Here is a 24,756-nt window from a genome sequence, read left to right as displayed (position 1 = left end):
GGCACACTGCTGACTCATATCCAGCTTCTCGTCCACTGTCACCCCTAGGTCCTTTTCCGCAGAACTGCTGCCTATCCATTCGGTCCCTAGTCTGTAGCTGTGCATTGGGTTCTTCCGTCCTAAGTGCAGGACCCTGCACTTATCCTTATTGAACCTCATCAGATTTCTTTTGGCCCAATCCTCCCATTTGTCTAGGTCCCTCTGTATCCTATCCCTGCCCTCCAGCGTATCTAGCACTCCTCCCAGTTTAGTATCATCCGCAAATTTGCTGAGAGTGCAATCCACACCATCCTCCAGATCATTTAAGAAGATATTGAACAAAACTGGCCCCAGGACCGACCCCTGGGGCACTCCACTTGACACCGGCTGCCAACTAGACATGGAGCCATTGATCACTACCCGTTGAGCCCGACAATCTAGCCAACTTTCTACCCACCTTATAGTGCATTCATCCAGCCCCGTACTTCTTTAACTTGCTGACAAGAATACTGTGGGAGACAGTGTCAAAAGCTTCGCTAAAGTCAAGATACAATACATCCACTGCTTTCCCTTCATCCACAGAACCAGTAATCTCATCATAGAAGGCGATTAGATTAGACAGGCATGACCTTCCCTTGGTGAATCCATGCTGACTGTTCCTGATCACTTTCCTCTCATGTAAGTGCTTCAGGATTGATTCTTTGAGGACCTGCTCCATGATTTTTCCAGGGACTGAGGTGAGGCTGACTGGCCTGTAGTTCCCAGGATCCTCCTTCTTCCCTTTTTTAAAGATTGGCACTACATTAGCCTTTTTCCAGTCATCCGGGACTTCCCCCGTTCGCCACGAGTTTTCAAAGATAAACTTTATAACTTTATAACATGTATGCGGTTAGTATTTTTCTTCTGTGAAAATTATCCTTTTAGAGTGTTCTTCCTGAGGGACACTCCTAAGCCCATGCTCAGAGTCAAAGATCTGGTCTGCCTCCAGCTGTTGTAGAGATGGGGAACATCCCCACTGGGAAGACTCTCTGACATGAAGGATTCCAGGCAGAAAAGTCAGAGCTAAGGCTGAGTTTTTCCATCCCTCAGTAATCCACTGGATTTGGGTGTGCTTAGTTTAAAAAAAAAAAAAAGTTGAGTAGAATTCCAGGTTTAGTTTGTAGGGTTAGGTGGAAATAGTCTCTGAATATGCGTATGGAATGAAGCAAGGGCTCCTGCCTCAATGATTGGTCATGCTGTGTTGGATTCCTAGAAAATTCCAAGCAAAAAATAATAAAAAAAAGTGCTGTGCTTCCACTGTGAAGCATCTTGAAGTGGAAAATGCTGGAGTTATGGTGTAACAATTCTGCTCCCTTTTTGAATATGTATTATGATAGCCTTTACATGGTTTCTTACCATTGTTACTCCAGGACCACGGATTGCCTCATTCAGTGCACAGGTTGGATGGTAAATGAAGCAGTGTTCCACCCGACCCGTGACTCATTTGCTACAGGGAATGGCTGGTGAAAAGTGAGTGAGATATGATGCCTCATATTAAACAAATGGTAAAAATAAATAGAGAGGTCTGAAGAAGAGCTCGAAAGCTTGTCTTTCACGAACAGAAGTTGGTCCAATAAAACATATTGCCTCACAAACCTTGTCTCTCCAACACAAGGACCAACACAGGTAAAAAATAAATATTGAACATTCACTGAGTACCATGCATCCAGTGCACTGAATATAGCTTTTTTCTTCTTTTTTTAATGCAGTATTAAATGTGTTGGGATCCCCTGTACGTAGATCTCTGAAAAGGAATTAGGTTTGTCTGAGATTATTTGCCTTTCACAATTCCATGCGTACTTACATTTTTAGATAGTAGTTTTGCAAATGAATCCTAAGTTGCTGCTCTCGTTTAAAAATCTATACATAAGTATTTCAGAGACATGTCCTAATGCTTGAGGTTAAACCAGTTTCCAGCTGGTTTCATTTGTCAATTAATGCAAAAGGCTTTTTTCCCCAGGGAAAATTACCTGAACTTTGAATTATTTACAAAATATATGGGTGACCAATGTTAGTTTGATGTATTAAACAGTTGACCATCATAATGGATAAGTATTGCTTTGCCTTTCAATCATGAGAGAATCTATTGATATATATACATTCCTTTTGCGTGGGTTTTTCGTCTAGCGATACATTTTCTCTATGCTCTGTTGTCTCACCCTATGGCAATTGTGTGATACAAAGATATATTATTCTTTCTCCTGTATTTTTTTGGTATAATGACTTTACAGTTGAATGGCTTGCCACCTGGAACAATAATGTAAAATACAACACTCCATTGCTAATAAGGCCTGATTCAGTAATATACATCAGGTACCATAGTTATTTCAGTTGCATTGGTTTTGAAAAGCTGGTAGAATGAGCATAGATTTGAACGATAACTGGGGTTATGAATGTAAGGTTGAAGATTGCTGATTGACCCTTAAGAAGGCATCTTGCATTGTTTACTGCATTGTACTGAGCTTTGGACGTAGATGTCTCAGGGCAAGAAAGTTGTATTTCTATTTGTAGTTGACACACTTAACTTGTGTGTCATTTCCTTTTGCAGACTGTCATAGATGCCCACATTTTCCCAGCCCTCATAAATATTTTACAAACTGCTGAATTTCGGACAAGGAAAGAAGCTGCTTGGGCAATAACAAATGCAACATCTGGAGGCTCTGCTGAACAGATCAAGTAAGTAGCAGTGAAAATTGCTCTGAACATTTAAATGGATGTAATGTTTATGTGAAAGGTACCATACTAAGAGCCCTGGAGCTGGAAAGCCTTTCTTGAGAACAGACAGTTGAAGTGCCCAATTTCCCTGTGCTGTCTGTTTCCAATGTATCTCACTCCTCTGGAGTGGTCAGAGGCCACTTCTGGAGTTGAATTCAGTTATGAATGGTCCACTCAATCCTTGGCCTTGGCTGAGTCTCACCCATGAGAGAACCAGTTGTGAGGCTGGTGCTTGTAACAGAAATATCTCTCCTTTCACCTAGCTCATTTCACAGAGTCCATCACAATCTGAATGTAACAACTTCCAATAAACCTGCACCAGACTCATAACTGGTGAACTGGAGAAGAATGGTTCAAAGGCCCATTTCCAACCCCCTGAGCCTGCCAATCCCTGGTACATTGTTCTTCCTGGTTTATGTACATGAACAAACCCTGCTCAAATGCAATCTCAGTTTCTACATTTTTAAAGCTGAGTTGGTGGAGGCCCACATAGATGATACTTTACCCAAGTGAGTCAGTATCTTACCTAGTGTGGCAGAGCGCTGACCTTGTCCCTGTGGGTCCCGTGCTTCCAGGCGGTTTATGCTAGCTTCAGAGGCTCACTGCAACTCTCCACGTAGCCCTTCTCTCTCTGGGGCCAGGGATACAGTCTGCTGAGCCCTTTTCATCATAAGCCAGCAAGGAGGTTGGTGAGAGAACTCCTACAGTCTCTGTTGCTCCTACGGCCTCATGCTAAAACAGTTTATCCTCCTGTCCTGACAGGGGCTTGTTTTCCCCTCCTAGGAGGTGTTTCTGTAGTGGTGGGTTGGGGGGAACCCGGGCCCACCCTCTACTCCGGGCTCCGGCCCCGGGACCCTAATGGTAGCAACTGTTGGCAGCCAACCTTTCACTGCCAGAGTTGCTACATTTCCCTGCGCCACTTCCCCACAGCTCTCCTGATTCTCCCTTCTTCACCCTTACCTTAGGGCTCCCTTACCAATGACTTGAGGGTGTCTTCATTAACCAGCCCTTCAGCCAAACTTCCTCTCCCCTGTATCTCCTCTTCCTGACTGGAGTGAGCCCTTTTATAGTATCAGAGGGGCCTTCATTAGAGTCAGGTGGTCACATTAGCTTAATGGCCTCACCTGACTCTTTGCAGATTAATTGAGGTCAGGTGTTCTCGTTAGCCTGGAGCAGCCCCTTCTCTGGTCAGTCAGGGGACAGAAAACTGTTAATCCAGTGGCCAGTATATCTGCTTTCTGCTACTCTGCTGTACCCTGGCGCACGTCTATCTGGAGTGCGCCAGGTTGCAGCCCCTATTCCGGCTCCTCACGAATATTTTGTTAAGGTTTTGGTTGCACTTTTCTCCTCACCTCCTTATCTATGCACTCCCTGTCCGTGGCCCCACTGAGTCGCGGGACCTCCTGCTCAACCTCCTCCTGGCCCTGGCTAAAGTGGCCATCTATAAAACCAGGGTGAGGAGGTTGGCCGATGGAGTCTCCTGCGACTGCGGGGCCTATTTCCGATCCTCTGTCCATTCACACCTCCGGGCAGAGTTCCTCTGGGCGGCGTCCACTGACTCCCTTGACGCCTTTGAGGAGCGGTGGGCGCTGTCCGGGGTTCTCTGCTCGGTGTCCCCGTCCGGTTCCCTTCGTTTGACCTTTTGACCGCACTCCCGTCCCTGTTGTTCATTAGTTGTCCCCGGTAATTATTTGGTTTTCCAGGTCCTGTGGATCCCCCCCTTAGGCTGGGGGGGGATCCTTTAGTAGTGGGCGAGCTTCGTCCGCCCACTTCCTGGATCCCAATAAGGCTACTCTGCTGTACCCAACTGGCCTGGGTCTATCACACTAGTTGTTTTGTTCTCAGTCCTCTACACGAAACACTGGACAGTACGGCCTCATAAATTACACAGGTTACCTTAATCCAAATGATTGACCATATTTGTGTATGGTGTTTTTCAGATACTTAGTAGAACTGGGATGTATCAAACCACTTTGTGACCTCCTTACAGTAATGGACTCAAAGATTGTGCAGGTGGCACTGAATGGGCTGGAGAACATCCTGAGACTCGGAGAGCAGGAAGCCAAGCGCAGTGGCACTGGCATTAATCCCTACTGCGCTCTTATTGAAGAAGCATACGGTAAGAGCATAATCTCTGTAGAGGATAGGTGTTAGATGGCAGTAATCAGGAGCCCTTTGGTTATTCAGCATCCTGGGAGCTGTGCTTTTGAGTACTTCATTATCATCACTTGTCGTAACCCCCTGAAAAAGAACTTTTCCTAGGTAAGTGTCCATCCATCATTGTGCTCCAACTCCTGGTTTAGCTCTGCCCACAAACAGCTTGGAGGAAGTTGTGACATAGCCATGGTACAGCCTATACTAATGAGTAGCTTGTCACTCCTGCCTTCTTACCTTGGGTGCCCATTACACCTCTTTGCTGCTGTAGCTTCCAGTCTGGACTGATCATAAACAGCATCCAGCATGTAAGTCACTCCCAGCTGTGTCTGTGTGTGAGCTGCAGCCAGCCAGCCCCACCTTGGCTCTTACCAGTCTTGGGTATAGTACAGGGTGATCCCAACTCACTCCCAATCTTAGATTTACCCCCAGAAATATATGTCCTGTACTGTCCAGCCCACTCCTAGACAATACAAATACATTAAATCCGTTACTTCTTGAAGATAATAATATGCCAGTTTATTATTCCAAATAGTTCATCAGACACTTCAATTTAAACACGCTGGATTAGATAAAACAGTAAAATAAGTTTAACTACAAAGAGAGAGATTTGAAGTGAATACAAGTAATGAGGCATATGTCAGAAATGCTTACAAGAAAAATAAGGGTAAAACAAAACTATTACCTAACTTAACAAACGGTTAAATTCAAAGCAAGGTTTTTCTCACCACGAGCTCTCTCAGCAGTCTTACAGGCCAAACTTCATAGATCAGGACCCCTTCTTGAAAGAGAGAAGGGGGTCCCTTGGATTATTGATTCCTTCTGGTTATAGTGTCAGTCCCCCTCTTGGAAAACATTTTCAGCTGAGATTCAGAAGACTGTGTGTCTGTGTAAGGATATTCCCTGCAAGTTTTCCCCTCTGTTTGAACTCCCTTCCTGCTTGATGACTCTTGATGATTTACTGCTTAAATGCAAATTAAGCAGAACACACCTTCTTTTGTTTGCCAACCTTAGTTTGGAATATGTGTTAATAACATTGTACAGGGAAATCTTATAACTTCATATACACTGTTGCCACACGTTTTATCAGGACAATATTGACCAGCAAATTATGAGTTTTCAGATGATACCTTACGAGACCTATATTATACAAAGTTTATTACAAGAGTGTGTAGGGTGTGGACACAGATACATTCTGTCACAGTGGTATATGCACATTAACTTTTTACTCTGTTTGTGCCAATTATGGGTACATCTATACAGCACACTAAGTTAGATCTCAGACATAGATTTGAAGCCAAGCCCCTTTCCGTCCACCCAGAAATTAGTTTGGCTTGAGTCAATAACCCCTCTTGACTCAGTCCAGTGGACACTGCTGGGGAGGAGAATCATAGAATCATAGAATATCAGGGTTGGAAGGGACCCCTGAAGGTCATCTAGTCCAACCCCCTGCTCGAAGCAGGACCAATTCCCAGTTAAATCATCCCAGCCAGGGCTTTGTCAAGCCTGACCTTAAAAACTTCCAAGGAAGGAGATTCCACCACCTCCCTAGGCAACGCATTCCAGTGTTTCACCACCCTCTTAGTGAAAAAGTTTTTCCTAATATCCAATCTAAACCTCCCCCACTGCAACTTGAGACCATTACTCCTCGTTCTGTCATCTGCTACCATTGAGAACAGTCTAGAGCCATCCTCTTTGGAACCCCCTTTCAGGTAGTTGAAAGCAGCTATCAAATCCCCCCTCATTCTTCTCTTCTGCAGGCTAAACAATCCCAGCTCCCTCAGCCTCTCCTCATAAGTCATGTGTTCTAGACCCCTAATCATTTTTGTTGCCCTTCGCTGGACTCTCTCCAATTTATCCACATCCTTCTTGTAGTGTGGGGCCCAAAACTGGACACAGTACTCCAGATGAGGCCTCACCAATGTCGAATAGAGGGGGACGATCACGTCCCTCGATCTGCTCGCTATGCCCCTACTTATACATCCCAAAATGCCATTGGCCTTCTTGGCAACAAGGGCACACTGCTGACTCATATCCAGCTTCTCGTCCACTGTCATCCCTAGGTCCTTTTCCGCAGAACTGCTGCCTAGCCATTCGGTCCCTAGTCTGTAGCGGTGCATTGGATTCTTCCATCCTAAGTGCAGGACCCTGCACTTATCCTGATTGAACCTCATCAGATTTCTTTTGGCCCAATCCTCCAATTTGTCTAGGTCCTTCTGTATCCTATCCCTCCCCTCCAGCGTATCTACCACTCCTCCCAGTTTAGTATCATCCGCAAATTTGCTGAGAGTGCAATCCACACCATCCTCCAGATCATTTATGAAGATATTGAACAAAACCGGCCCCAGGACCGACCCCTGGGGCACTCCACTTGACACCGGCTGCCAACTAGACATGGAGCCATTGATCACTACCCGTTGAGCCCGACAATCTAGCCAGCTTTCTACCCACCCTATAGTGCATTCATCCAGCCCATACTTCCTTAACTTGCTGACAAGAATACTGTGGGAGACCGTGTCAAAAGCTTTGCTAAAGTCAAGAAACAATACATCCACTGCTTTCCCTTCATCCACAGAACCAGTAATCTCATGATAAAAGGCGATTAGATTAGTCAGGCATGACCTTCCCTTGGTGAATCCATGCTGGCTGTTCCTGATCACTTTCCTCTCATGCAAGTACTTCAAGATTGAGAGGGGGAGGTCAGAGCCTGAATCCCACTGTGATGTGGTTCAGAGCCGAAGCATTTTGCAGTGTGGACGCAGCTCAGGTCTGGGCCACCAGACTTGTATCTGGAGAGTTTGCCAACACTATCCCTGAATCACCTGGGGCTGTGCTTCCGAGCCCTTCAATTCAGAAGCAACTTCCTGGTTTAAAAACAGCTGCTCGATGTTTAACCCTTCATTTCCATGTGGACTGCTCACCTGGAAACAACAAATACAGTCAGAACTCGTGTATTTACTGTGGCCAGCAGCAAGATGAAGTCCTGCATCAAGTGAGTGGCTAGCTGGCCAGAGGAACGCAGACGGATTCTAGTTAAACTCTGACGTGAGGCAAGCAAGACATTTGACTTCCGTAAGAGCATGAAAAATAACCATGTATAAAAAATAATATACGAGCGACTGGCAGCACTGGAGATCGACTGGACGGCAGATCAATGCAGAGGGTGGATCAAGAGGCTGAGACAGACTACCAGAAAGTCAAGAATGCTAATGACAATTCTGGGACTTCTTGTCTTCCTGTCTCTTTTACAAGGAATTTGGCCATGTACTGGGAACTGCTCTGAGCCCCAGTGGTGCATGACACTGCTGAGTGACAATGGCGACCTTATAACCCCCATGTTACAGGCACCACCTGAGGAGAACAAGTTGCCAGATAAAGAGCAAGAAGTCACACTGGAGCTGAGACCGGTAACCGAAGAAGCCATGGTGCTGGAGCAGCTACAGCATATTGTGTGTCCGTACTCAGAGGACCTTTTCGGGGACAGCCCTATGGAGCAGTACCCTGCAGAACTGGTATCAGAACAAGTGCCAGAGCCTGGTAAGTTTCTGCTGCCATGTTTGTTTTTATTAGTATATGATAGGGAAGGATTTCCAGCTTATGAGTCTATTAAATTATTAATACAACCCAGGATTTCTGCGCATTTCAATCAGAATGGGACCCATGCTGTTCCACTTAGGGTCCACCCCCCACCTTCTCCACTGCCACATTGGAGTCAAAATGGACACAGCAAAAGGAGGAAAAATTACACAACCAGTTATGAAATTTTTACTAGTTACTCGCTGATTGGTGTATGTATATGGGTTGGTGCTCCACAATTCACAGCCTCACAAACCCCTCCCATGTAATACAGCACGTCTTATAAATCGGCCGTGCACAAACTATTCCCAGATGCCTGTGAATTGATTCCCAGAAAACTGGGCTGTTATGAGTCCAGCCAAAACTGTGGTGTGTGTTTGGTCCATTGCGGGCTTTAATGCATGAGTCTAAACTACAGCAGAGCCGTGTCAGATTTAGGATTCCCAATGAATGGCAGTGAGCTGGGTGTTTGCATGGATACAGGGTGCTAACAAGGAGGCTGTACCGCATCTTCATGCAAATTCAGTGTCTTGTTGATTTTTATCACTAATTTTCACCATTTCTGGCTGGTGATGAAAGTAGACTTCTCACGGAATAGGAACTCCAGACAGTCTGTTGCATTCCAGGACAGGGCATACTTATTAGGTCCCACTTTATAAGTTATGAGCCCCCTCTCCTGCCCCTCCATTCTGCAATGTGGTATTCATAGAATCTCAGAGTTGGAAGGGACCTCAGGAGGTCATCTAGTCCAACCCCCTGCTCAAAGCAGGACCAGTCCCCAATGTTTGCCCCAGATTCCTAAATGGCCCCCTCAAGGATTGAACTACAACCCTGGATTTAGCAGGCCAGTGCTCAAACCACTGAGCTATCCCTCCCCCGCAAGTCACTAGATGCTGAAATAGTTCCTTGGTACAGATGGCTATCGTGACCTCCAGAGCTTGCCCTGCCTGACAGGATTGAACAATCATTGCTTATAACTAGAGCACTCATAAGTTGTCTCTCGCCCCACACCCCAACTTTCCCTCATAGACTCCACCGTCCTCCCACAAAAAAGGGGGATAGAGAAGTAATTAGAATTGAGTTTTGTATGTGTGTCTTAACATGATGTCTTCTGGTTTTCATTGCTGTTCCAAAGGATTTCTGAAGTGGACAGCATTTTGTGTAAATAGAGTAGAATACAGCCCATTGATTTAAAAGTATGCATCTTTTGACCATGAATGAAAGTAGTAGTTGTTCCTTTAATAAACTGTGAACTGTATTTTTTTTTTACCATGCTCAGAAAATAATGTTCTGTCTTTCTCCTTTCAGTGCCACAGAGATAACACATGGCACCAGGAGCCTGGTTCTGCAGACCATCCATAGGAGGGGAAGAGAAAAAGAGCCCAAGATGAGCGGATCGGAGACCTGCTCAATAAAAATGAATTAGCAGATTCAGGTCCAGGAGACCCAGCTCGACTACCAAAAAGATAAAGATGCTTGCAGGGTGGAAAGACAGAGAGAGAGGCTGCACAGTGCAAGGAAAGCATAGCAGACAGATTCATGAAGCATGATGGCCTGTTGAGGAAGGAAGATAGCGCGCAGCAGAATTAGCTGTTCAAGTACTTACTGCAGCTGATGGCTACCAGACTGCAGGCTCCAGTACCAACCAGTGTCTTCTGCTCCAGACCCACAGCCTGAGTCCCCTTACCACTATCGATCCCTCCAGAGCACCCATCCTTTAGACAATTCAGGGGGTGCCTGGAGCATGTCACAGGCAAGCCACTGGCACATGGAACAGACATATGCACCCTGTGCACTCATCCTCTCCTGTCCAGGTGCAGCTTGTACATCCAAAATGTGCCAGAAAGGCCAACATGGACCTTTTGAGTGGGTTTTTTGGGGTCAAAGTTAGGTTATACTATTGTGCTGAACACCATAATGGCAGCTGGTCTGCATTACTGATTGTTGCAACATTTAAATAAACTGTGTGAAATAAAATGTTGGATTGTGTAGAGCACAGCAAGCCACAATAACACAGACTGTACTAGTGACATTGGCGCCCAGATTATTTTGAAGGCAGCACCAATAGGATGTAAATCTGCCAAATGCACATTCTACCACCATCCTATGGCAACTGACTGTGCATTTGAACCTTTTTTTGCCAGATCCTCTGAAATTAGGGCGGGTTTTACACGGTACGGCAACAAAGGGTAAGCAAGGTTCCCTAGAATAATCATGGGGACAGTAATTTTATTTATAACAATAAGAAAAGGAGTACTTGTGGCACCTTAGAGACTAACCAATTTATTTGAGCATAAGCTTTCGTGAGCTACAGCTCACTTCATTGGATGCATGCAGTGGAAATGCTCAGATAAATTGGTTAGTCTCTAAGGTGCCACAAGTCCTCCTCTTCTTTTTGCGAATACAGACTAACACGGCTGCTACTCTGAAACCTGTCATTTATAACAATGTATTTGGTGGGAGTAATGCCCTATTTTCTCAATTAAGGTAAAGTCCCGATCTCTGGAACACCCTGGCATCATGCACCCTGCTAGTGCATCCCATGTTAATGTCCATGAATCTGCCCCTGTGGTCAACCTGCATAATGGTGGAGTAGTGTTCCTTGCAGTGGGCAAACTATAGGCACATAGAATATCATGGTTGGAAGGGACCTCAGGAGGTCATCTAGTCCAACCCCCTGCTCAAAGCAGGACCAATCCCCAGTTTTTGCCCCAGATTCCTAAATGGCCCCCTCAAGGATTGAGCTCACAACCCTGGGTTTAGCAGGCCAGTGCTCAAACCACTGAGCTATCCCTCCCCGACCTCATCAGGGCCCCAGCAGTTTGAAAACCCCATTCTCTGAAAACCAGCAATTATTTCAGGAATGTTTCTTATGCCCACCACCCTTGGGTAAGTCACACTCCTGATGGACTCTCAACAATCCCCAGAGTTGATTTGCCAACTGCAAACTGGTTAGCCATGGACCTGGAGCAGTCTGGGGTAGCCAGCTTCCAGATGGCTATAGTGACCTGCTTCTGGTGTAGCATGGCTGTCCGTATATGGGTGTCCTCGTGCTGGAGGGCAGGGACAAGCTGATCACAAACCTCTAGGAATGTCCATTTCTTCATGCGAAAGTTCTGGACCCACTGCTGGTCATCCCTGTCCATATGACAATGTGACCCCACCAGTCTGTGCTGGTGGCTCTGCTCCAGAAGTGCCAGTCTACGCAGAGGGAATCTGCACGTAAGGCAACAGCAGACATGAGCAGCAGCATCTGGTTTGAAACTGGCATGTCAGTATCATCCTCCGAGAGGTGCCTCCCACAGTTCAAAAACTGCCACTGAAATGTCCATCAGCATCTCGCAGACGCTTTGCCTGTGTCCCAAAATAGGACTGAGAGCATGAGATAGAGAAGTTCTTCCACCTGGGTGGGATCCATGATGGCTCCTGGCTGCAAGAAGAGTGCAGACACAAAATGGCTTGTCTGGATGCGTTCCTCAGCTAAAACTACCCAAAACATTCCCAGCCATCTCCCGCAGGATGGGCAGACAAGTTCTTTCACAACCCCTTATAGAGAAAACCACAGAACAGCGTAGGCTGATGAGGGCACAGGAACTTGGGGATATGGTAGTATATGCCTACAGAACCTGAAGTTTTGAGTCAGGTCATGTAGTGCAGTATGGATGCTCCAGCACAGTTGTGAGGCCCGAATGTGAACGCTCAAGCACGGGCTTGGAAACACGAGCCCACAAGTCTGGGTCCCACAGATTTGGGCTTCATGCCCTTTGTAGACATACCCTATGAGTTTTCTTGGTGGCACTCAACAGCAATATTTTTCCTTCATAAGCAGATGCAGTTCAGGATCTCTGCTCCCTTTATTTAATCCTACAGTTACAGGGCCTCTTTCATTTGTTCTAACCTCCTCCTTCTCCCACTTCTGGTCTGTGGAATCCAGGCAGGGAACAACTCCCTGTCTTGCTTGTAGCATAGCTTATGATCTGCTGCTCTTGTTGGGGGTTCCTGGCGGGTGCTGATACCACTCGATCCTGGGGCTGTAATAACAGCTCCGTAGATTCAGTGTGGCTTAGTCTCTGCCACCCTTCAGCTGTCTTCCTTATTGGGGCATCCTGGTACCTTCTAGCTCAGGTCCAGCCATCTCTTGTCTACAGCTGATTCCTCACCCCCTGGGCCAAGGTGAGAGATATTCTGGGTTCTGACTATCTCCTACAGTTGTGGGAGGGCAGGGATGGGGGAGGGCTTGTAAATTATCTGGCCTTTAATACCAGCTCTTTGCTTCTGGATCCTTCCATACACCCTCCTTTTCCACAAAAACAATGAGGAGTCTGGTCCGTACACCCTCATTTTCCATGTGCCCTCATTCAGGCAGTGCCAGATATTCTAGTTTTCTTCCTATTCCCTCAGGCTCACAGAGACAGTGGGGTACTACCATGTGCCTGCTAACCTCACTGTCAGATTTAAGGGGTTTACGTACTTCAATGAGGTCCTTAATTCCAAGCCTTTTTCATCAGTTGCATGAAGTCAAGGTCCCTCTTCCATCCAGCCTTCTGCTCTGACTTGGTGCATTCTACAGTGTCTGCCTTGATTCTCCTTCCCCTTTAGATTCCTTTGTACTCCCTAACAGGACGTCTAAAACATCCTCCACAACATTGAAATGCCAGCACTCCAAAGAGGCAAAGGCGTTGTCCTCAGGATGGAGAACTCACCCCACTCCTCTGAGTCTGATACTAGTGAGGAGTAGGCTTTGATCCTAATGACCTGAGGGGGCTGATGGACAGGGAGCAAAGCACCGTTGATAGCTTGGAGGATGCATGAAACACTACTGTGCTTCCTGGAAAAGGGCCCTCTCTTTCTGTCTGGAACACAGTCACTTCCTGTATGTGATTTTTTTTTTATTATTTTTTTTTAGCTTATTCTCTTTTCTGAGGCTCTTTGAAAATAATATGGGCACACTCACAATAGCTGTCAGTGAGGGGAAAAGGATCCATATTTTCCAATATTTAGCCAATATTTAGTATTCCTGGAAGCCTTCCAGGTGACATAAATGAGTAGTTTTGGTGCCTCAAGTTCCAGACAGTATGTTGGGAGAAATGTTCCCTGACCTTTTACTCTACTGGGCAATCCATTTCCTTACCAGCCAGGGCTTAGTACTATTTCCATCCGACAAGTTTGGAGTTGCCTCCATTGGGTTTCTGGACTGTCAAAATTGGGTTCAGAGAATTTGGACCATTCTAATTGAACCAGATTGATCACAGATGGTTCAGTATATTCACATTAATTGTGTTAATCCAACGTTAAGGGCATCTGCAGGTTTGTTTTGTCTCCACATTAGTACTGTTCTAATTGGTTTCCAGTGCAGTGCCTGTCTTTTAGTTCCTGGCAAGTCTCTGAGAAGCTGACTACCGTCTGTGTATTGCTGGCATTTTAGTTCATGCTGTTTCCCTGCCTCTTAGCATTAAATGTTGAATCCCATAGGTGAGCAATTTGAAGCTGAAGGAGTTTATGCCCATCAGGACAGTCTGGATGAAGCCCAAGAGAAACAGTTGAACACATCACAGTACAGTCCCACTAATCCCTGCCATATTTGTGAGACTGAAAAGCAGGATTCCATAGCCAACTATATTAAATGTTATGAAGAGGTCCAGCCATATGAATTTGCATATCTGGCCCTTATCCTCTTCAATCTGCCATCACCAGTATCTTTTTCTGCCTGAGGCCTAACTGGTAATGGTCCAGGATACTAATAGCATGTAAGTGAAGTTGGAGGCAATCTTTGCTGAGCTTCTCAGCTTGCTTATTAGTAGTGCTTAAGTACTATGGTGATGGACTCTATAAAATGCTAAGATAAATGATACAGGGATATTAAATACTGAATGATAGCTGAAGAGCTCAGTTGTGTTGAGCAATAATTTTTTAAACAATAGCTGGATTGTGGTCTGCTTAGGGAAAGGCTGTATTAAGAGAGGGAAGGTATCATGTTCTAGAATTGTAGAAATATAGGGCTGAAAGGGAACTTGACAAATCATCAAGTCCAGCCCCCTGCACTGAGACAGGACCAAGTAAACCTAGACCATCCATGACAGATTATTATCTAACCTGTACTTAAAAACCTCCAGTGATGGGGATTCCACAGCCTGTTCCAGAGCTTAACTACCCTTATAGTTGGAAAGTATTTCCTAATATCTAACCTAAATCTCCCTTGCTGCAGATTAACGCCATTGCTGCTTCTCCTACCTTCAGTGGACATAGAGAATAGCTGATTCCCATCCTCTCTTTAACAGGCCTCAACGTATCTGAAGACTGTTATCAGGTCCCCACTCAGTCTTCTTTTATCAACTAAGCGTGCCCAGGTTTCTTAGCCTTTCTCCAGAGGCCAAGTTTTCTAACCCTTTTATCATTTTGTTGCTCTCCAATTTATCCACATTTCTCTTAAAGTTTGGTACCCAAAACTGGACACAGTTGGAGTCTCCTCTCCTACTCAATGTATGAGAGTCATTTTGTTTCAGTGTATCTTTTGTATGAATGTAAACCAATGAGGGCTCCGCAGATGTATCCGCTCATCAGGCAGAGATGGCCACACAGGTGTGCCACATTCTGCTTTCTTTGCTCACGCTTCTCTTTGGCTTTTTCTGTTCTGCTATTCTTGATGGCTTTGACTGCAGACCAACAGCTGTACCCACCATCCTGATCTGGCAGCAGCTTCTCATGTGTTTGGATTAACTTGGGCACCTTTTAGATGAACTTTGAGAGTGTCCTTATATTGTTTTTACATTGGCCTTCCAGTATACGAGAAGCTGGATATGAGTCAACAGTGTGCCCTTGTTGCCAGAAAGCTAACAGCATTTTGGGCTGTATAAGTAGGAGCATTGCCAGCAGATCAAGGGACGTGATCATTTCCCTCTATTGGGCATTGGTGAGGCCTCATTTGTAGTACTGTGTGCAGTTTTGGGGCCCACACTACAAAGAGGATGTGGCAAAATTGCGAAGAGTCCAGCGGAGGGCACCAAAAATTATTGGGGGCTGGAGCACGTGATCTATGAGGCGAGGCTGAGGGAACTGGGATTATTTAGCCTGCAGAACAGAAGAATGAGGGGGGATTTGATAACTGCGTTCATCCACCTGAAAGGGGGTTCCAAAGAGGATGGATGTAGACTGTTCTCAGTGGTGGCAGATGAGAGAACAAGGAGTAATGGTCTCAAGTTGCAGTGGGGGAGGTTTAGGTTGGATATTAGGAAAAACTTTTTCACTAGGAGGGTGGTGAAGCACTGGAATGCGTTACCTAGGGAGATGGTGGAATCTCCTTCCTTTGAGGTTTTTAAGATCAGGCTTGACAAAGCCCTGTCTGGGATGATTTAGTTGGGGATTGGTCCTGCTTTGCGCAGGGGGTTGGACTAGATGACCTCCTGAGATCTTTTCTAACCCTGATATTCTATGATTCTGTAAGTGCTCCCTTTTTCAGCTGTCCATAAAACATGGCTTTGGGGATCACATATCATCCATACGTACAAGGTGACCAGCCTAGTGAAGCTACTCCTCTATGATTAGTTACTCAACACTAATCATGCAGTAGTGGTCCAGGACTTTGATGTTTGGTATCCTGTTCTGCCCGCTTGATGTTACAGATAAGATGCAGACAGCGCTTCTGAAAATGCTGTAGTGGCTTCCAGACTACCAGGCCTGATTTTGTCATGCCTCTGTGTGCAATGCACATTTTTAATACTGCCCTGGGGAAGAAAAGGAGTACTTGTGGCACCTTAGGGACTAACCAATCTATTTGAGCATAAGCTTTCGTGAGCTACAGCTCACTTCATTGGATGCATTCAGTGGAAAATACAGTGAGGAGATTTATATACACACAAAACATGAAAAAATGGATGTTTATCATGCACACTGTAAGGAGAGTGATCACTTAAGATGAGCTATTACAGCAGGAGAGTGGGGCGGGGGGGGGGGGAGAAAACCCTTTGTAGTGATAATCAAGGTGGGCCATTTCCAGCAGTTAACAAGAACGTCTGAGGAACAGTGGGGAAGGAGGGGGGGGATAAACAAGGGGAAATAGTTTTACTTCATGTAATGACTCAGCCACTCCCAGTCTCTATTCAAGCCTAAGTTAATTGTATCCAATTTGCAAATTAATTCCAATTCAGCAGTCTCTCTTTGGAGTCTGTTTTTGAAGTCTTTTTGTTGAGGAATTGCCACTTTTACATCAGAAATCGAGTGACCAGTGAGAGACTGCTGAATTGGAATTAGTGGAAAAGTAGCATCACTTGCCCCATAACCTCAGCTGTGCAGAACACAATGCCATCCACAGCCTCAGAAACAACTCTGACATCATAATCAAAAAGGCTGACAAAGGAGGTGCTGTTGTCATCATGAATAGGTCGGAATATGAACAAGAGGCTGCCCAGCAGCTCTCCAGCACCACTTTCTACAAGCCATTACCCTCTCATCCCACTGAGGATTACCAAAAGAAACTACAGCATTTGCTCAAGAAACTTCCTGAAAAAGCACAAGAACAAATCCGCACAGACACACCCCTGGAACCCCGACCTGGGGTATTCTATCTGCTACCCAAGATCCATAAACCTGGAAATCCTGGGCACCCCATCATCTCAGGCATTGGCACCCTGACAGCAGGATTGACTGGCTATGTAGACTCCCTCCTCAGGCCCTACACTACCAGCACTCCCAGCTATCTTCAAGACACCACTGACTTCCTGAGGAAACTACAGTCCATCGGTGATCTTCCTGAAAACACCATCCTGGCCACTGTGGATGTAGAAGCCCTCTACACCAACATTCCACACAAAGATGGACTACAAGCCATCAGGAACAGTATCCCCGATAATGTCACGGCAAACCTGGTGGCTGAACTTTGTGACTTTGTCCTCACCCATAACTATTTCACATTTGGGGACAATGTATACCTTCAAATCAGCAGCACTGCTATGGGTACCCACATGGCCCCACAGTGTGCCAAAATTTTTATGGCTGACTTAGAACAACGCTTCCTCAGCTCTCGTCCCCTAATGCCCCTGCTCTACTTGCACTATATTGATGACATCTTCATCGTCTGGACCCATGGAAAAGAAGCCCTTGAGGTATTCCACCATGATTTCAACAATTTCCATCCCACCATCAACCTCAGCCTGGACCACTCCACACAAGAGATCCACTTCCTGGACACTATGGTGCTAATAAGCGATGGTCACATAAACACCACCCTATACCGGAAACCTACTGACTGCTATTCCTACCTACATGCCTCCAGCTTTCACCCAGACCACACCACACGATCCATTGTCTACAGCCAAGCTCTACGATACAACCGCATTTGCTCCAACCCCTCAGACAGAGACAAACACCTACAGGATCTCTATCAAGCATTCTTACAACTACAATACCCACCTGCTGAAGTGAAGAAACAGATTGACAGAGCCAGAAGAGTACCCAGAAGTCACCTACTACAGGACAGGCCCAACAAAGAAAATAACAGAACGCCACTAGCCGTCACCTTCAGCCCCCAACTAAAACCTCTCCAACGCATCATCAAGGATCTACAACCTATCCTGAAGGACGACGCATCGCTCTCACAGATCTTGGGAGACAGGCCAGTCCTTGCCTACAGACAGCCCCCCAACCTGAAGCAAATACTCACCAGGCACCACACACCACACAACAGAACCACTAACCCAGGAACCTATCCTTGCAACAAAGCCCGTTGCCAACAACGGCCACACTATCAGAGGCCTAATAACATCAGCCACACTATCAGAGGCTCATTCACCTGCACATCTACCAATGTGATATATGCCATCATGTGCCAGCAGTGCCCCTCTGCCATGTACATTGGTCAAACTGGACAGTCTCTACGTAAAAGAATAAATGGACACAAATCAGATGTCAAGAATTATAACATTCATAAACCAGTCGGAGAACACTTCAGTCTCTCTTGTAACTTGATTTCTGACCTAAAAGTTGCAATTCTTCAACAAAAAGACTTCAAAATGAATCACAGAATCTTAGAATATCAGGGTTGGAAGGGACCTCAGGAGGTCATCTAGTCCAACCCCCTGCTCAAGAGCAGGACCCATACCCAATTAAATCATCCCAGCCAGGGCTTTATCAAGCCTGACCTTAAAAACTTCTAAGGAAGGAGATTCCACCACCTCCCTAGGCAACGCATTCCAGTGTTTCACCACCCTCCTAGTGAAAAAGTTTTTCCTAATATCCAACCTAAACCTCCCCCACTGCAACTTGAGACCATTACTCCTTGTCCTGTCCTTTTCCACCACTGAGAATAGTCTAGAACCATCCTCTCTGGAACTACCTCTCAGGTAGTTGAAAGCAGCTATCAAATCCCCCCTCATTCTTCTCTTCTGCAGACTAAACAATCCCAGCTCCCTCAGCCTCTCCTCATAAGTCATGTGTTCCAGACCCCTAATCATTTTTGTTGCCCTTCGCTGGACTCTCTCCAATTTATCCACTTCCTTCTTGTAGTGTGGGGCCCAAAACTGGACACAGTACTCCAGATGAGGCCTCACCAATGTCGAATAGAGGGGGACGATCACGTCCCTCGATCTGCTCGCTATGCCCCTACTTATACATCCCAAAATGCCATTGGCCTTCTTGGCAACAAGGGCACACTGCTGGCTCATATCCAGCTTCTCGTCCACTGTCACCCCTAGGTCCTTTTCTGCAGAACTGCTGCCAAGCCATTTGGTCCCTAGTCTGTAGCTGTGCATTGGGTTCTTCCGTCCTAAGTGCAGGACCCTGCACTTGTCTTTATTGAACCTCATCAGATTTCTTTTGGCCCAAAAGAGGGGGGATTTGATAGCTGCTTTCAACTACCTGAGAGGTGGTTCCAAAGAGGATGGTTCTAGACTATTCTCAGTGGTAGAAGAGGACAGGACAAGGAGTTATGGTCTCAAGTTGCAGTGGGGGAGGTTTAGGTTGGAGCTTAGGAAAAACTTTTTCACTAGGAGGGTGGTGAAACACTGGAATGTGTTACCTAGGAGGGGGTAGAATCTCCTTCCTTAGAAGTTTTTAAGGTCAGGCTTGACAAAGCCCTGGCTGGGATGATATAATTGGGGATTGGTCCTGCTTTGAGCAGGGGGTTGGACTAGATGACCTCCTGAGGTCCCTTCCAACCCTGATATTCTATGATTCAAAAACAGACTCCAACGAGAGACTGCTGAATTGGAATTAATTTGCAAATTGGATACAATTAACTTAGGCTTGAATAGAGACTGGGAGTGGTTGAGTCATTACACAAAGTAAAACTATTTCCCCTTGTTTCCTCCCCACACACACACTGTTCCTCAGACGTTCTTGTTAACTGCTGGAAATGGCCCACCTTGATTACCACTACAGAGGGTTCCCCTCCCACCCCCCCACTCTCCTGCTGGTAATAGCTCATCTTAAGTGATCACTCTCCTTACAGTGTGCATGATAAACACCCATTTTTTTCATGTTCTGTGTGTATATAAATCTCCTCACTGTATTTTCCACTGAATGCATCCGATGAAGTGAGCTGTAGCTCACGAAAGCTTATGCTCAAATAAATTAGTTAGTCTCTAAGTTGCCAAAAGTACTCCTTTTCTTTTTGCCCTGGGGAACTGTTCCTCTGCTTAGCTGCTTTCCCAACTTGCCCAGTTCCTGGGGAAGAGCAGCTAATCAGACCTACTGCACAAAACAGCCAGAGTTTTCCTCTGGAACCAATACCATTCTCACAGGAGAGGAGGAGGGAGCAGAAAGAGCCCAGCAGTTCTGCTCCCTTCTCCCCACTCTCCTCCTGTGAATGATGGGACAGCTCCTCTGTTCCACTACTGGCCTTGGAAGTGGGAGAAAGGGATCACCACTGCAGTCCTTCCATGCCTGGGAGAGGGAAATGAAGTACCCAGGAGCTGCAGGAGGAGCAGAGGTGTGGCTGTTTGGGGCAGAACTGATGAGTGCGGGAATGGAGGGAGCAGAATTGATGTGGGGATAGCATTGATTTGGGGGTGGGTTAATATAATTAATTGCTGAGCTGGAGGACAGGCAGATGAGAAGGTGACAGACCCACACACACACACTTTTTTTCAGACCACTTTAAACACTGTTTGCAGTAGTTCAGCTGCATTATACATGCAGAGTAATGGGTCCAGCACACAGAAGCACTGTGTGAACACTACTACAGCAAGCATACCCCCGACATAGTCTAATCATGAAAATGTTTCCAGGCTTTGCTATTCAGACCCTCAGAGCTTCAGTTCTTGATATGGTTGTGCAATGGGAGACAAAGAACTTGTGTAACGGAACCTGGTCTTTTTGGTTGTCGTGGGAGAGAGAAGAACTTCTGCGATAGACCTCTTTCTGGAGGTGCGGAAGCTTGTTATCTGTAGCGGGTGGGATGGGGAGAACATATCTGTCTGCCGTGGACTGACCTTTGCTTTTTGTTTGCTTCTTTCCCATATAGGCCTGGATAAGATTGAATTCTTGCAGAGCCATGAGAACCAGGATATCTATCAGAAGGCCTTTGATCTGATTGAGCACTACTTTGGGTCAGAGGACGAGGACAGCAGTATTGCCCCACAAGTGGATCTCAGCCAGCAACAGTACATCTTCCAGCAGTGTGAGGCTCCCATGGAGGGTTTCCAGCTCTGAGGTGCCCCATCCTATCTGTTCCTCCACCCAGACAGTCCTCATGTAAAGCCTTGAGTCACCGTTGGAGTGATTTCAATGTTTTCCATAACCCCTTACTGTCCCCATCTACCTGAGTTCCCTTCCCATATTCTTCCCTGGGTGCCTCCTTGAATGCCTTTGTGAGGTGTGTTCAGTCCTGGCACAAAATGTATCAGATTGATTACTTTGCTTAATGTGCCAGCCTGGGCCATTGGCATATGGAACACTTCACAGATATTGGAGTAAACTCTCTGTCCCCTGCAACTACAGCCTCCAGTGGACATGCTTTCTAGTTACTAGGTACATTGAACACAACTGAACCTGTCCCATTATAAAACAGCTCCCAAATTGGTCTCTACAGGCCACTTTGGAGATCTGGACTCTATCATTCTTTCCTTTCAACCCAAAAAGGACTTGTGAGTAGGTCAGTCTTCTCACCTCCCTAAAAGCAAGTTTTGTAACTGGCTTCTAAAATGGAGAAACTACCACACTGCCCAGTCCCTAATACAATGTGGCCTCTGTTAAAGTTGAACCCTTCCTCACTTCATGCTCCTGACTCTGGTCCTCACTAGCTTAGTGACAGATGATATGTCTCTACCCACTCATTCACCCTTTACATTATTCTATGCAGCTTAACTTGAACTGGTTTCTGTTCTGTAAATTACCATGTGATGTAAAATCTTAGTGTGCTAAACTGTCAGCATGAGGAGGACTCTGTAGTGATAGCTCTCCTTACTACTTTCAGTCTCATGAAGTAGAGCTTCCTGTTTAATGCCCCTACCAGCCAACTGATAAAATAGAAACATCCTGATCAGGGTGTGTTTAACAAGTATACTGTGATACTACTTCCCATCTTTCCATTTTCCCCTCACTACTCTCATGGCCCCAGATGAATTAGCATGGGATAAATGGTTCCTGTAGGCCACATTTGTAAGGCATTGCTGAGTGCACGACCGCTGTAATTTACACCTATAGTCAGCCCTTCTGCTAGCAGCGTGTTTTTGACTCCGCAGCCTGTTTGGATCATAAGCATCTAATGCAAAGGTGGCAATTCAATTTCTGAATGTAATGGATTCTTTGGGCTACCTACTCCTTTCTGCATTGGGCTACATTCTCTCAAGCCATTTGGGACCTTTGGAATACACATTTTCCCTAGGGTAAATGTTTCCAAAGTTGCCCCTACTACAGTGTCATGCATCTGTGGTAAATCCTACTGGCAGAACTGTCTACAAGATCTTTCTTATGGCTTCATTCAATGACAAGCCCCTGCAAGAGCTTCAACCACTCACAGGATACTGGTTTAAAAAAAGCATTTATCAAACTGCTGAAAGGCCTAAGCATCAGCTCTGTGTGACCCCTTCTTTAAACATAGTCTTCATTTGAGCCTGTGCTTTAGGATGGAAACTGACCTGTGTGGGCATTGAAGAAAGCCACCTGTTGCATCCCTTTCTAATCCAATCAGTCTCCACCTTCCCCGTTACTTTCTCTAGTGCTGCTTTGTACTCAAGGAACATTTAGTTTACTGCACTTGACCTGTAAATTGACTTCAATTCTTTGTAATTTTAGAGATTAAATTAGGTGATTAATTTAAAAACAAAACAAAAAACCCCTGTGTTGCATTTACATCATATGATAAATTACTGTTTCTCTTTCTTGAAGGGTAACTTGAACTGTTTCTCTTTCTAGAAGCACTGATTAGTAGCAAAATCTTGTTTTGTCATTTGGATTTTTTGTGCTAGATTTTAAGTGTAAATTACCAATAACGTCATCTCTATAGAATTTATTTAAAATCATGTACTTTTTTTGGATGGTATGAAAATGCTACATATTTTGTAAACAAATCTAGGCAAAGTGTGTGTGTGTGTGTATATATATTGTGTATATATAGATGTATTATTCTGTATGTGTATACACACACACACACACACAGTGTGTTTTCTCCCCCAGGCTAATGAAAACAATGTGGTGCATTGTTGTATATCTTCGCCCTCCCCCCCACCACCACCCTAAGGAAATAATTACAATTGCCTCTAAATAAGTGAATTAAAACAAAGTCCATTTAAACTGAGTGGCTTGCCTTTCTATGTAAGGAACTTGGCTAGTGTTTCTGTTACTTATGCCACTGGGTATGTGAATTCAGAGCAGAAAGGGATCCATTTTTAATGGGCGGCAACATAGTCTAGTGCATGGAGGAGGAGACTGAGAGTCAGGACTCTTAAGTTCTGTTCCCAGTTCTATCATCTAGTATGTGTCACCTTGAGGAAGTTACTTTATCTGTTTGCACCTCTCTTTATCTATCTGTAAACGGAGGTACTCACATTTGAGATCCTCATCCGAGTACCTTCCTCAGCCTATGATCTTATTTCAGCTGTGCCTAACCCTTTTTGGCCTTGCCGCTATTGCTCACCTTCTAACAGTATCAGTGCTTTAAGCGGGGCATTAGCCCCATTTCACAGTAGGGAGAATGCAGGGCTGCCAAATGTCACACATCTGGTAACTTTGTCCTCATCCCTGCAGCTCAGCCTGTCACACACTTGGTTGAGCTATAGGCAGGAGCTGCATTTCCTCCTCTAGCCACTAAAAGCTGCTGTGGAACCTGGCAGGAAACTAGGCCCCTGCTTGATCCAAGCAGGGAAGGAGCAGCAAAGGCGACGATGGTTGTGGTGGGTGGTTGGCAGGGACAGAAGGTGAGGGGGACTCAAAACTTCACAAGCTTCAGCCAGCATCTGATCTCCTTGCTGGAGCACAGGCCCTCCAGCTCGCATCTTTTTAAGACCTTCTCTGCAACTTGATCTGTTCCAGGACCAGCACAAGGGCCCATCAGTGCCATCTGGAGTGGGTTTTCTGGGGGGACCCCATGCCAGTCTTTTCCCTCTCAAATGCCTGGGACCTGGAAGGATGGTACACTCTGGCTGTATTTGTGGCCATAGGCACAGGGCTTCTAGATTGAGGCAGCATGGTTCAAGCCTCTAGTTCTTCCACCTCATATAGCTCTGGAAGACACCTGCTACCTTCAGCCAGACTGGGCTATGGGACATGTGCTGTGGATGATTATTTTACTTCTTAAGGTAATTGTGACCCTGAGCCTTGTTATGGACCAACCAAAGAGCAAGATGGATATGAAATAGCATTCTGTAGATGATCTGTGCTCCCCTCAGTCAGTCTTGATTTAGAGTTGTAGGCCCAGATAAGGGGTTTTGTTGGGGTGTATTGAGGGGGCCTCCAATCAGCCAAACCAAGTATCTAGGCCAGAAACCCACTTTCCAGCTCTTAACCATGGGTTGTTGAATAACACTGTCCTGGAAGCCATCACAGTAGGAGAGAGGGTATATTGTTTGGAGACCACATCTGGAAACGGATTCCTTTACTACCCCCATGAGAAACATGGAGTTTACTTTACCTGTGCTGATGCTCAGGTGCCTACAAAAACAACACTAAATCAGCAACAGTTCAGAGGAGGAGCATAAGGACAGCCCTATGGCCCAGCCCTTGTTTGAAACTCTAGAACCCAACCAGGACTAGAACAATGTAAATATAAAATGGCAACATCTTCTACATTAACATTAATTGTTTGTAAACTAAAATTGGTTTTGCATTATTTTTGTCAGATACAAGAAAACATATTGGTATGAC

General features: G+C 45.6%; 1 protein-coding gene across 1 annotated transcript; it reads left to right on the top strand.

Moving 5' to 3' along the window:
* Positions 1-1,634: 1,634 nt before the first annotated feature.
* On the top strand, positions 1,635-23,315 carry LOC144268555 (importin subunit alpha-5-like). The gene is made up of 4 exons (XM_077823503.1): positions 1,635-1,644; positions 2,567-2,694; positions 4,674-4,852; positions 20,918-23,315. The coding sequence occupies exons 3-4, from the start codon at positions 4,726-4,728 to the stop codon at positions 21,103-21,105; spliced, it is 315 nt and encodes a 104-aa protein (XP_077679629.1). The 5' UTR covers positions 1,635-1,644; positions 2,567-2,694; positions 4,674-4,725; the 3' UTR covers positions 21,106-23,315.
* Positions 23,316-24,756: the final 1,441 nt, after the last annotated feature.

This window comes from Eretmochelys imbricata, chromosome 1, assembly GCF_965152235.1.
Source record: "Eretmochelys imbricata isolate rEreImb1 chromosome 1, rEreImb1.hap1, whole genome shotgun sequence".
NCBI lineage: Eukaryota > Metazoa > Chordata > Testudines > Cheloniidae > Eretmochelys > Eretmochelys imbricata.
The sequence above is the reverse complement of the archived record's forward strand: the minus strand, read 5'-3'. Positions and strand labels throughout refer to the sequence as shown.

Excerpts from the sequence above, each read along its gene's own strand:
- LOC144268555 (XM_077823503.1), top strand. The coding sequence starts at position 4,726 with ATGGACTCAAAGATTGTGCAGGTGGCACTGAATGGGCTGGAGAACATC. Across the intron at positions 4,853-20,917 it reads TCTTATTGAAGAAGCATACG|GCCTGGATAAGATTGAATTC; the intron begins GTAAGAGCATAA and ends TTTCCCATATAG.